The sequence below is a fragment of the Athene noctua genome, chromosome 1, assembly GCF_965140245.1.
Source record: "Athene noctua chromosome 1, bAthNoc1.hap1.1, whole genome shotgun sequence".
In the NCBI taxonomy this organism is placed as follows: Eukaryota; Metazoa; Chordata; class Aves; order Strigiformes; family Strigidae; genus Athene; species Athene noctua.
The window spans coordinates 199768625-199783309 of NC_134037.1; the positions used below are offsets into that span (position 1 = coordinate 199768625).

Consider the following 14685-nt stretch of genomic DNA (forward strand, 5'->3'; position numbering starts at 1 on the left):
ACACATACACACTTCTACAATGCAAAACTGTTGCTGTGAACACTGACCTTACTGTGCCACAAAACATTAACTACTGCAGAATTCAGGACATCACAAGTTTCACTCTTGCCTTCATTGCTCTGATGCAAATAAAGTTGCATGACCAAGGGTATCTCAGAACCCTTGCTACTCTTATGGTTTATACTTATGCAAAAACCTCCCACTTTCTCTTTTATCTTGGTTTGCTTCCTGTGAGTTTCGGTGGGGCGCTTTTTTTTTTTTATTTGTGTTGTTTTGGGTTTTTTTTCCTAAACCCTACTAGCATTTGCTAAGTATCAAGGGTACAAACACACAGCATATCCAGCCTGCAACAAAGGACCCTGTCATCAAATGAGTACGTGCACAGTAAGATCAGACTTGATGTGTCAAGTTCTGAAGGCAAAACAAAGCTACTTCACTGTCCTGCTTTTCTGCACTGTTTATGCAAGAAGGTGTTTTGTTTGGATTTGGTTGGGGGTTTTTTTTTAGTTGCATTTTCTGGCAATTATACATCTAGAAGGAACTTCAGAGTCACCTCATTACTGGCACTTGGCAATATTCCCTAAATTGCAATTTATGTCTCCACCAGGTTCTTTATGTCTTATTCTCTATGTGACCACTTCTCTTCAGAAAGTTTTACAAGCTACAGCTCCAGGACATGAAGAGAGGTTTGTGTTATAGCACAGTGGGTATTTCACACAGAGTTGTATTAGAAGGACAGTCTAGGAAGTTCCTGCCACTTAAATAATCCTAAACACCTCTTTGAGACATATTCCAGATTGTCATGAATTAGGGCAGAAGAATAAAAAGTTACTTTGGTTTGCTGTATCTGCCACTTCTCAATCCTAAGCATCCAAGTTTCACACTGAATTTTATTACGAAACACTACATAGTCTCATTCCAAGTCAAACAGGCCAAAAGACAATGTTTAAATTGACCTCCAACAATTCTGGCCCTAAATGACCTTGAAAGAATACAACCAAAAGTACTAAGTTTACTAGGGAGAAAAAAAAAACAAAACCAAACAACAGGACTAGCCTCTTCCCCCAGGCTTTACAATACAGGATTTCATTTTCTTTTCCTTTTTTTCAGGGTACTGGGAGAAGTAAGGTGAATGGGAGAAGAAAGGATGTTTGGCAAACCCAGACAATTACTTCAAGGTTAGCAAACAAGCATTAAGGCTGAATAAGTTGCCCTAATTTTTCAATGGGGAACTCCTTAATCCAGGGTCTTGGAAAAATGACCCCACTGTTCGGAAGTTTGTTGCATATTTAAGGTAAACCAGCTGACCACTATGATCAAGATTCCGTTAATTGAATTTCATCATGAAAATAAAGGTATCTATAGAATATTAATATATCTCCCAGCCCTAGAGTGGAGAATTAGCATGCTTTTTACCAATATGGTATCCTGAATTACAGGTTTAGCAAATTTAGCCTCCGGAGTGAAGCAAATAATAACACAGCCCACCTGCATTCAGACCAGGGCTAGAGACCTTAGCAATACCCACTGAATAATATAGTGCAACACCCATGATACAAGAACAGGCCTGGGGGTAACAGCCCCCTGCTTTTAATTTTCAGTGTCTGATCCCTTTTTCAGCCCAATCAATCAGCCAGGCCAGCAAGGAGTTCTGAGCATTTCTGGAAACAAGGAAAGCTGTTTGGATATTACGTGGCTGAAAGACTTCATGACATAAGTCCACTTTATACCAGTCTGAAACTAGTAGAATATCACTCCCATCCCTGGAGTACAGTCTTAACACCAAAAGAGGAAGAAACCAGAGCGCAGACTGAATGCCACAGAGGTTCTCAGTGATGTTTGTTTACAAGCATAACTGCACAACCCCAGCCTTTTATTCACTCTCCTCCAAAGGGAGCAGGACATGTTAAAAAATGGTTGAGATGGTACCATGACGGTTGCTCACAGAAGCCAGGCTTCAGAAGGAGCTGTACTGGTAATCAGTCTGGTCCTCTGTTCTGAATCATTTAGCAGACACACGTGAAGAGAGTCCAGAAGTTTTGCACAGATCTTAACACATCAGGCAGGAGGGAAGGAAGAAGAAGAAGGGGGATGAAATTCAGATACCTTTTCACTTTAACCAGATATTAAGTCTCCGTCTATGTTCAAAGACCTTGTCTGTTCAGGAACCACTTAAGCCAACAGTAAAATGGAGGTGGGTATTCACATCACCTACTTAAAAGCAGCTAACCTTAGGGCCTCAGTTAAAAGCCAGCTCTCCCCAGTCAATCAAGAACAAGGTTCCCTCCTCCAGCTGGCCATTTGGAGAAGGCTTACAACCTAGGTACTTGCACAGTGATACTCTACAAAAAGTTTGCCTTCTTCCACTGACTATGAGGGTTCTAATATAAGCTATGGAAGTTAGATGTGTGGTGATGGCAGTTAATTTTAAGAAATGCACAACATAATTTGAGGCCATCAGCAATAATTCTTGTTGCACAGCTTTTAAGTATTGCTATTTTCTTTGCTTTTTCATATCCTTATTAGGAGAGGTAAGGAGGGGAACAAGGCACAGTAAAGGTCAAAATTAGAAACAGTATTTGTAAATACAAAATTCTGTGTTTTTCCCAACTCTACTAGGCTCTCTTCATAAGCTAAGAAGCTCTTCAAAATTATTTGCTTGAGCTTCAAATACAGAAGGCTGGCTTGCCACTGAAAAACAGTTACGTGCATATATACAACCGTTTAGATCTACTATTAGCCACTGGTAAGTACAGATGTGTAAATTTCCTAGAGAAGCAAATGTTAGACAAAAAATAAGAATTACTTGTCATTTAAAACATTCAGTGTTTCATTGCATTAGTTACATTAAATATGTTAAAGTGAATGAGCAGACCTGCCAAATTAACCTTCTCTTTCTCAGTGAATCTTTAATGAGGTCCTAATAGGAAGAATCCTAAAAATGGTGTTCCCAGCTCTGCGTGTGTTGAGATTAAAGCACTGAAAAAAAATTCCTTCTTGCTACATATCTGCCAAAGTCAAAAGGGAGCCCTTTAATATCTTTGTACAGATAACAACATATCAGAATCCAAACATCAGACCAAACTTAAGTTCACTGTATAAAATACACCATTGTTTGCAAATTCTTAGGAGTAACAAGAAAGGTTTTGGCATGAAGTTGTCTGGGTTTTTTTAGTGATACACAAATAGGAAAAACCCCACGTGACTCAAGATGACAGATCTACACAGTTTACAGCAAAATGTTTTGACAAGTAAAATGAAAATAATTAAAGTGGACTGAAATGCATACAACTCCATACATAAGTGTTAATCACATAAGAACAGAATGAGGAGTTTGAAAGACAGATATGCCATCTGAAGAAGTGGGATATTTCTAAGACAACATCTGGAAAGAACTATCCCACTAAACTTCCTATATTTTACGAACCAATACAAAAACTTCCAACCAGAGGGCTGTAGGACTACAACTAGAGTTGCTACAATCACAGCAAAAAAATACTATGACCTTTTAATAGAAATAGGTGATTACTTTGTTTATTCTGATGTAAGCAATTTAGTTTGTATATTTTGATACTGCTTTATTTAAATATACTTAAATATGAGCATCTTTTAAGTAGAAACACTGAAGATAACTCTTCTTTTAAAGAGAAAAATGTTGTAATATTGAATCTTGAAAATAGGTAAGGTGATAGAAATCAACATCATATTCATAAAATTTCTCTCTAGTAACTAGACCTGCAGAAGTAGGTTTTAGATTGTTCAAGTAATTCAGCCCATGCTTTTACTGAGAATACACCAATCCAAAAAATGAAAAAGAATAAAATAAAATCATTTAAGAGGAGAGGAAGGCAACAGAAGAACATTCTATAGATGTCAACATCTCTGAATAGTTACTTAAAAAGAGAGGATACAGAAGGATACATACTTCATGTTACATTGAATTTCCTGTAGTTGTCAACTACATTAAACAAAGATTACACACTTATGTCAAAAAAGCTCTTTCAATTCAGCATCTGATTCCTCCGGGAAGAAGGGAGGGAGAGAAAGGAGGCATGGGCAGAAGAGGAAGTTAAGTGTGAAGTTACAGGTTATGCTGTCCTTTCCCCCTGTGTAATAATTAAATATTAAAGTCACAGTCTATCAAATTAAAAATTTATTTCAACTGTACATAACAGATGTCCTTTTTATATAAAACAAAACACTTGATATATGCAACAACAAACAATATGCATACTGTACAGTACAATGCAACATTCAGATATACATCCATTTCATATTTTCAAAAGGCAGTCACCTACTGAAGATGGCTTCTCCCATTCACAAATGAAGTGCACAATATATATTATTTTTCCTATGTTTTACGTCACTATATACACATTACTGTGTTTTGGCAAGATTATGCAAAACACCCAATTAATATTGGTTGGTTTCAACTTATAGCAAATACTAATTAATGGAAACACTGTGTAAGCCACGTGAAGAGGGGCTGACAATGGCTTGAACCTACCTTCCAATTCAGTTTCTCCATCCTTCCAGTGTATTTGTAACTGTACACATATAATTTACAGAATTGCATAAACATAAGGTACTATTATTACCATGACTAAAGTTTCACAAAAATAGAAACACTGAACCTTTGGACTGAATACCACCATTTCCACATTTGCTCCCCCCACCACCCCCCGCCCTGCCCCCCAAGCATTTTGCATTAATACTCCTGATCAGTTCACAATAGCTTATGGCCTGTAACACAGAAGACATGGAAAGATTTTAAATGCAGGATGATGTTAATATGAGGATACAAAATATGAGAGATCCTAATTATGATAATAGCTAATAACTTAAATGCTACAATAACTAATGGTGGTAAACTGTCAAAGCTTTGGTGCATAGAAGGTCAATAAAATCTTCAGATCTAGATAGCAAAACATTCTGTGTGATAAGGGAAATTCAAGTGCAACGACTGTATTACAAACTCATATTTACACTATATAACATGAAACAGACATAAAGGAATTATTGTTTATCCAATGCAGAAAACATTCTTTAACTAGAACACCACAGCTTAAGAAACAGGAAAAAACCCCAATCCATACTTTCCATATATGTTAAAAAAAAAACCAAAACAAAACTGAATGAAAGGAAGAGTGAAGTGAGTTACAAATGTGCTGTGGAATGGTATGGAGCACACATACTTATTTCTCTAAGCAACACTCCTCCACTTTGAAAGAAGTTCAGCATACACCAGTTCCTGGTCACTATATTAATACATGACTAGTAGGAAAAACGTACCCCTGAAAACCCTCCTCAGTAAGCACTGCTGCTTTTGTTAGTCACATATTTGAATGCCAACAACAGTGAGAGAGGATAAAGCAGGTGATCAAACAAGATTGCAAGTAAATCTGCAGATGTGAACTGCTTTGAAATAGCTTCTCCATGCTGACCACCTTCTGGAATCATGCACGTCTAGCAATTGCTAACTATCTGATCATGTAACCTGCAGAAATGTATTAATTATCTTTTAAACAGTGTTATCCAGATGGCAGTTAATTGCATCGTGATTATTCTGAACTTGTTCACAAATTAATACCTGAACACTGGATAACGTGCTTACTTGAAAAGGGGTAAGGGAATTGCATTTGGGGACCCTAGTGAAAATGCTAACCATTTCTGTCCTTTCATCACATGCTTTTCTCTAATGCTAATGAAGATTTAGGAGACATGTCATTTTTGTTTTGATGCCAATTACATTATCCACAAGACAGAACACACACACTTCACCCCAGCAGTGCCCCAGGTGCAGGTTCGAGACCTTCAGCTGTGCACAGCATGTCACAGTTCTCTGAAAAGCCAACACAACTGTAAATGAAGAGCTGCTGCTGAAAACAAACCTGCTCGTGAGAGAAGTTACAAGACACAATAAAATCTGTCACGGACATGCTCCAAGCAGTACAACCCAAAAGCCAAGCATTGTATTATTCAGAACTTCAAACAAGCCAATGTGATCGCAGTTGTACCTAGAGTTTCAGATGCTGAACACTCGAGCCTCCATCAGGGGAACCATTTTCATCTCGTCTTTTCAAGAAGAATGGTCAATTGAGAGTTGACAGCTGTGTATTTTAACAGGCAAGTAAACATCTAGACCCTGCTTTCTGCCACGCTACTGCATACAGTTAAGTGACAGTATGACCATAGGTAACATGAGATTATCAAAACACTGCATGTAATGAGCATGGACTGCCGGGTTTTCATGACAACTGCCAGACTGGGGTGGGAGGAGAGCAGTGCGGTCCTTCATATAAACGTTTAAGCAATGAGGAAAAGACAGCAGTATAAAAAAAAGAATTTTATGGATTCGCAAACGCTCTTCCAAACATATGGGCCAGATACATGAATATCTGAATGATTTTTACAGCTCTTGTACTGCTTATTTTTAAGCTGCATTTTTCTTACTCTACCAGCTTTGTATTTTCTTAGTAGCACGTAGGAAATCCAACCACTACCGCTAAGGTATTTCCATGTTGCTGGCACTCAGCTCACAAACTAGTATGGTTTCAGTACAAAATACAAAAACATGCTGTATCCAAAATAAAAAAAAAAAAAAAAAGAAAATAAGAAAGGACCTGTTACTACACTGACCAAGTCAAAAGAGAAAAAAAAAAAAAAAGACCATTCAGAGCTACAAATTAACATCTGTCAGTTAAAAAAACCCTCAAGAAGTATCATCCTTAACAGGATATCCACTTTTTAGAATACTTATTTGTACGTGTATTGAATAGGCCATAGAGCCTTCCACCAAGTATAACTGAAGTTTCAGAAGCTCCCTCAGAAGTTGTTAAAATATCACATTAAAGAGACAAGGAACAGCAAGAAAACATCTAAGAAAAGCAGGCTGTGATACAACAAGCATTTGTTAAGAAAAAGCTCAGAAGTGCATTAGTTCTGGTGAGAGATATATGAGCAACAGCTCTTACGAGATGTAGACCCCATTCTGTAACTATGGGCTGTCCATATACTGTCATAGTCAGAGTCTTCTGAGAGGTCTGAAGGCTCCAAACGAGAAAGACTACTGCGACGACCCAAGGAGTCTAGACTTGATTGGTCATCATCAGCCAAGACGTGATTATGCATCAGGTCAGTGCCTTGCCATGCTAAGGATGTATAGGTGAAATGAAATGGTGGATGTGGATAGGCAGAGGTGGGATGAGGAGGAGAACGTAAGGAATAGCCACAACCAAACACATGAAATAAAAGCAAAAAGGTGATGGGAAGAGAAGGAAAAGAGAAAATATTGTTAAAAAGGCACCAAAGTTTGTTTTAATCTTTTTTTTGTTTGTTTGGGGTTTATGTATAAATTAAACTCAGCATATAATAATGTTTGAACTATTACAATACAAATTTTGAAATCGTTTTTAAGCTTCTAAGCAGCCTCAGTTGAGAACTTTGAATAACCAAAACATTGTTTGAAAGTAGGTATTTTGGAAGACAGAGTTCAGTTCTTTTGAAGTACAGAGTCAGTTCTGGTCTGGGGGGATTTGACTGGGGACAGAGCAATAAACAGTAAGCCAGCATGATCCAGCGCTGATGTGAAAAGCAACAGCCCCTTCCCCATCACACATCTGTACCTCCATCCTTTCCCTCCCTTGCAGTGACACAGTAACTTGTACAGCTGCTTGGTGAGCCAGGTCAGGGAACAGTTTCAGAAGAAAACTACCTGTACAAAAAGTCTTTTTCAAACAGGTAGTTTCCCCATCAGCTCACAATGCAGCCACAGAAGTGCTTGTGTCACCACTGTAAAGAGGAAAATGCAGGGAAAAAGCAAAGGTTCTCATGCAGAGCAGGGCTGCTGACTTTCTAAATCAGCAGCAACATCTTGCACCCACTCAAGGGGACTGTCAAAGTACAGCTTTTCTGTGCCTGTACCCCTTATTATTTGTTTAACCATGTAATAAATTAACTCACAGAAAAACAGGGCCAAGAGGCTAACAGCGACACAGCCTGGTCCATTCCTACCCCTCACACACTGCTTACTACACACCAGTATCTGAATCTATCTTCCCAGTTAAATACTTTGTCTAGGGTAGTTGGTCAAACATAGCTGAGGACACTTTTTTTTCTTTTTTTAACACGGCCTGGCACTATCCAAGGACTGCAACCATGTAAGTGGCCATGCTATGAGCCACCATATACACGATACTGCAACAGATTTTAAGCTTCCACTTGGACCAGAAATGCAAAATAAACTCAGTATATAAGAAACAGGAGAAAGTGAAACTCCGTTCTTTTATGTGCATGTGTCTCCCTAACTTAAAACCCACGTCTTCCCCACCCAAACAACTGAAGAAAGTTGCTCTGCTACCTCTAATACCACTCCCTACCAGTCTGCACTGGTGCCATAGCTCTGCTGAAATGACATTGCCAAAAGCAGCACCCCTTGGGCTTTGGATTAAGGTGCAGGTAGGAGAATTGCCAAATGAGTGCTGTGCGGGACAGGCAGAATATTAACAGGGAGGTAAGAAAGGAGTGTGTTAAAAAAGGGTGTACTTCACAGATGACAGGCAACTCTGATTCTTCTACACTGACTACTGCTCCCACAGAAGCGATTCCAGCATGACTGGTTGTTTCCCCATTTCCAACTCCAGCCTACAAATGGATCTTCTGAAACCTTAAGTCTTAGATGACAACACTATTCTTTCCAAACAAAGCAGCTGTGTGCTTAGTCAATAAAAAAAAATTGTTTCTTGTTACAGTTAAGAGCAAATAAAAGCTGCTGACTTATGTATGCAATGATACCCACAGCACTATGTATATTTCTTAAATATACATAGAAAGGAAAAAAATAGGCAAAAAAGCAAAAAAAAAATCCATTTTATATTGGCACAAAAACACTGCTGTGCAAGTGCAAATGTTTCCCCATTCATTTCTTGTCACATTCTCCGTGGAAATAATCAACAGATCACAGTCAAGATATTTAAACAAAAATCACCTCATTTAATTTTGTTTGGAACAACAGTATATGTTCAGAATTTCGAACACTTTCATTCCCTTTTATCCAATTAAACACACTACTGTAATGACTGTAGGGCTACAAAATAGATTAGTATTAATAAAATATTATGTAGTAGTAGCTAATTTTATCATCTTGGAGACCTACAGTTCAAGACAGAAAATTAAAATGAAGGTTTTTGCTCTTACTTTGAAAGTTCCTACAGTCTAATACAAGGGCCATATTCCCATTTTTAATTACAAATGAATACAAAGTAGCTGGATTTTTTCAAGGTGATAATAGTAAGTGAACACCTATTAGGCAAATCCATGTTTTTTTGCAATTGCATTTTGAGACTTCTCAACTGTCAGCATGAAGTGTTTTTGCTTGGAAGCAAAATGGGCACAGAGCACTGTGGGTAGCAGTAACAGTGGTTAACACCACAAATTTAAACAGCTTTAGTGGACAAGGAGTAAATTATAATGTCCACTCTTCTAGTTCCTAACAACAGAAAAAACAGCCAGGTACTTCAGGATCATTATACTGTGTTCCAAGGATTCCCGAATTAAATCAGTATTCAAGAGTGCAAAAACTGTGCAAATCGGAACAAACGCAACAGCATTTTCTCCTTCCTTGAGTAAATGGAACACATGCTGGTGGACTCCCCTGCTTTGTGCAATGTTTTACTTACAATACAGAGGAACTCCACATGGCAACCTTGATTTGGATTATATGAAGTAGGACCCCAGAGGCACGTTACAGGTTTTCAATAAGCTAGGTATTGATCCAAGAAAACTAAAAATGGCTTTAAGCAACACACAGATCTGAGAACAATTTCTCCTGAAATTATGAGATGGCATTAAAATTGGTAATTAATACTAAAAACAACTAGTGGCAATAAAATAAAATGAATTTTTATAGATCTAGGTTACTTTTCCATAGCAGAAGTCTTTGTTGAACAGAATAAGACAAAAATACACTCTTCCAAAATTATGACTTCTTCATTCCTCCTCTCTACTTACCAGCTTCCTGATATTTATCAAAAAGCATACTGATTAACTGTCATATTCAGTTCAGACACCTCTCATTCACTGGTGAAGGTTTTGTGAAATTTTAAACCATGGAAGTAATCATTTCTGGGTTTGGGTTCGGTGGTTTTGGTTGGGTTTTTTTTTTTTTTAATGCTGAAAGAATTATAGTCTTTAACTGGTCCTTGGCATGCAATACTTAAACACTCGGCACTGATATTAAGCCAGAAACAGGTTATTATTTCTTCCAGGTCCAGCTTGCTACTTGCAAAAGCCTGAGAACATACACCTCTCTTTTTTGCAAGCTATCCAATTTGTGTTTTAGTTAGCCATTTCAGTACTTTCGAACTTACTTGAATTTAATGTTTGACGTGTTTTGGCACTTGTGCAATATGCTTCAATGACTTTAAGAATTTGAGCATCTTCTTCTAAAGCAGCTGTACCTAGAATCAATGGAAAAAATAGAATTTTAAACATGGTTATGTTTCTTAATACAGAAAAGCCTTTGTAAATCACTACATTTCAGTTGAGTCCAAAGTTCAACCCAATCAAGCGTTTAAAATTCTCTAAACCATCCTATTTTAAAAAAATCAAACTTCAATGAGCAAAAGTAACAGTTTAAAAATACAAAATCCTATTTTGAAATGCTTGGAAAAAAAGCCAAGTCAGAGTAATTGCCCACACATTCAAGAAATTTTCTGAGCACATGAAGTTGCACAGAATGTATTTTGAAGTGTGATCACTCCGGTTCTAAACCAAACAGCCATTAACTATTCAAGCTTAACATGTCAAAATTTTCCTGAAGGTAGAGCTCTACAGCAAATCTTTTCCTTGAGAAATTCAGTAAAAATACTGTCAAACTGTTAACTTGCAATACAGTGAAATTCCAATCAAACTGAAATCTAAAGGTACCTCTACCATTAGTTTAGATGGAACAAGGAGTCTAGGTTTAGGTGAACAAGGAGCCTAGGTATAGGGCAAGAGGATTTGTCATTTTAAAAGCACTTTTCCTGTTTTCCTCCTTGAAAAACCTAGGCTTGAAGATTTTCTGCTGTGCGAATCTGAACTGCTTTCCACACAGTAGTATTCTCTGTCAGCCAATGCATCCTGTTAGCTTTTGTGTTTTATTATCACCAGAACAAAGTCAAGTGTCCAAACATTTGTTGGGATCAGCTGACAAGCTAACAGTTGAAGAAATTATCTTGACCCAATATAGCTTCCCTAGAGTTTAAGAGATGCAGATACTCCAAAGTACAGGTTATTTCTCTTTCAAGGCAGGAAAAATAATTGGATTTCATTGTTGTTAGAATGCAGCACTATATTATTACAGTAGCAGGACAACTATTTCACTTCTGAAATGAGTATTGTGAGGACACTGGGTTGAAATACCTTACTTATTTTGGTTTGTCTGTTATAATGCTAATTTGATGTAGCAGTTCCCAAAACACTGCCATAAATCCTTGGGATTCCAGAGAAGACAAGTAACAATACACAAACCTATCTATCAGTCAACTTTATGTTCAATAGAAGTTCCTCAGAGGAAAACTTTTACAGCTCAACAAGCTGGAAAAGGCTGAAGGAGCACTAACATATAACAGAAGCTTCTAATTACTGACACAAGGAGGGAAAAAGAGAGATGAATACCAAGAATCAGTAAATATTTCTGTAACACTCTTTGACTTAACATCATAAAAAATCCCTTTTATTAGAAGTTATCTCCTACATACAAAATACTGAAAGGTGTTCATTTAATCAGTAGAACAATGTATTTGCAAGCTACAGACCCCTCAAAAAGAACTCTTATCTCCTCTCGCTAAGTGTTCTTTAGTAGTTCCTAAACTGGCAAGTTGACAGTTTTACCACCTCATTACACCTACTGAACCTCTATCCTCCAACATTGAAATGATACTGTACTGCAGTACTTATTTTTCCTAAACAGATACCTTCCAGTGAGGACAAACATCCTGAACTTAAACATCCACTTGCACATCCATGAGCACAGGATCACTGTATTCACTACCTTAACCTTTGCCATATGAAATTCACAGCACACTCAGAAGAACCTTCACCTTAAACAAACCAACAGTGCCCTGAGAAAAAGCTTCTTCTCTCCAACACTACATAAACCAGTGAGAGACTATGTTCACAATAACACATTTCATGCACTGAACACTCAAGGCACAGCCTCTATCTTAAAAAGCCCATGAGCAAAGAACAGACACAGAGAAGCAACAGTTGCAGTAGAAGAATCTGGCCTTCATCTTAAATACCCTGTCTTTTAATGATACAAGTAATTGGATTATTCATTCACACAAATTTCTAAGGAAGAATTAGAATGACACTGACAACTAAGTGAATATTGTGCTTGATAACATTAATGTTCCCTCCACTCCAAATTATCCCAACATCCAGATTTCGACCCTTCCGTTTTTCTATACATTTATCAGTCTCTCTCAGTTCAGTGTTGTTCTTCAGACTTCAAGCTGTCCAAAGCTCTGCAATTTATTCGGACACAGACACTAGCAAATTTCTAGGAGATTAGAGCAGACTGTTGGATCTCAGGAGTGACCATAGAAGCAACTAGTCTTCGAGCAAGCAGCAATACCCAGCTTTCCAACACCCAGATCAGCAGCAGCTCCTACCAAGATCAGTTTAAGAACATAGCTACTAAGTATCCTGCAAGAGTGAGAAACTATCCTCAAATTGTTGTTTACAGTATTAAAAGACAGGTTTACCTTACTGAACTTTACATGGCTCTATAGTCAACCTCACTTCCATCTGTAGCAAATTGATAGAAACAGGCACTTGACAAGCATACATCCACTGTTGTCAATAGTAAAGCTCTGGAAAGCAGCTAATGCCATCATGAAATAAGCATCTAAGATGAATAAAACAAACCATCCTCTGGAGATACCTACCCCCTCTCCCTTGACAGGAGAAAGGAAACCAGATGACTTGCTTACACTGTACATCTAACTTTCACAGAATTCAAACTCATGTTAATTCCAGCCTTTGTATTATGCAGACAATTGTTCAAGTCTCTTACTTTTTCTCAGTGCAAACTCTTCATCTGATGGCTTCCGTTCCGGCTTGCGTTTGGGAAGCAGCTTTTTCATAGTTTTAGGGCTTTTACTGAGATCCTGTGCAGGGAAAAAAAAAGAATAAAAAGAGTAGAGCTTCTTTACAGTATTTCAGAAGTTTAATTTCTAAGATGCATATAGGAATTAATAACTAAAAATCTTTTAACAGCACCAAAATTCAGTTTACTAATGCTTTTTGGCATATCGTCTTTGCTTGAACTGGTAGATTTCCCCTCTACCCTTCCTCCAACTACACAAAGTCATATATTTTATCTGTTCTATTAACAGAAATATACAGAAAAGCTGCTGCAAAAGCATGCAGGCAATTTGGGAGCTAGAGCGAAGGGAAGAGGCAGGCATACATTAACACAGGTTTTTTTTCCTTAACTTTTGAATAGACAACCCATTTCACTTGTCTACTTGGAAGCAGGTAAAAAAGGACCTAACAAGGAAGCTTGGCAGGTAGTATGCTCTCCAAACCCAGAATCTGTACATGTTTAGATATGTCCTTAAAAAGCTCTACAGCAAAAAAATACAGCAACAAATACAGCATTTCTGCTCAAAATGTGGTCATGCTAATTCACACGAACAATACTGGGTTACAGGAACAAAAGGAATATACTCATCTACCCCTTACCTTAAGAATACAAGACATCCTCTATAAAAATACAGAACAAGAAAGTGAAAACATGAATGAGCAGGACAGACCAAAGAAGATGAAGATAGGTTTTGAATATCATTGTATGATAAACACTGTAAAGATGAACGAAATTTTACCACACTGGAAAATTTAGTGCCCTATACATGAAAGCACAAAAGGAATTTAACCTATATTACTAAATGGGCTAACTAAGCCTAAATACTAATCTTGCAATTGCAGATCACCTATCACTATCTTCCCTGTTGTGCAGGGGATTTACAAAAGAAAAAAGTCACACACACAGCCACCAACAAAAAAACCACACACAGCCAGGCCACAGTGGGGCACAGTGTTTAGGCTACAGTATCTAGGAAACTGCAATTTACGTATCTGAAAAATAAAATTCTTCTGTCAACATCTCAGGCTTGCAGAATAGAATGTTCTTAGGTATAATTGCATGACTTTCTGGGCCCTGTTGCTTCACACTAAATTAGTATCATGAGAACACATGACAAAAACACTTGAAACAGGAGATACTGCCAAGTCACAGAGCATTCAATATCCTCCTCACATACACACAGACTTCCAGCATAAATCTGGCATTTTCTTGCTATTTACAAAACCATGTAAAATGTAGTGGCAGATCAAATTAACCTATCACCACCATCTTTTTGTTATTAAAACCAACACATTTTATCTCCCTTGGAACAGATTCCTGTTTCATACCATATGCTAATTAAAAAAAAAAAAACAAAAAACAAAAATAACAACAGCATCTTAACATCTAGGCTCTTTTTTTGCAAATAGTAACGTTAGCCACCACATTCTTTTAAGTAAAAGAACATGCCACATATTTTGACAGTTACCTTTTTTGAAAAAATATATGCTATTGTTACCTAGTAATGATGGTAAATACTGAGGAACCAAGAGTCAATTATATCACCACAGCTG

At 37.5% G+C, this 14685-nt stretch overlaps 1 protein-coding gene across 9 annotated transcripts in view; it reads right to left on the minus strand.

The window, feature by feature from the left end:
* The window catches only part of ARHGEF7 (Rho guanine nucleotide exchange factor 7), a 127321-nt gene that overhangs the window by 8631 nt on the left and 104005 nt on the right, over positions 1 to 14685 (minus strand). For 3 of the 9 annotated variants that reach the window (XM_074910214.1, XM_074910231.1, XM_074910203.1), the window contains 3 exons: positions 13061 to 13154; positions 10368 to 10457; positions 4712 to 7151 (listed from right to left, as the gene is read on the minus strand). In XM_074910214.1, coding sequence (XP_074766315.1) covers positions 6937 to 7151; positions 10368 to 10457; positions 13061 to 13154 — 399 coding nt within the window. In that variant the 3' untranslated portion in view covers positions 4712 to 6936. Of the gene's footprint in view, positions 1 to 4711; positions 7152 to 10367; positions 10458 to 13060; positions 13155 to 13731; positions 13753 to 14685 lie in introns of those variants that run through there. The other 6 variants (XM_074910166.1, XM_074910223.1, XM_074910176.1 and 3 more) reach the window with 4 other exon arrangements.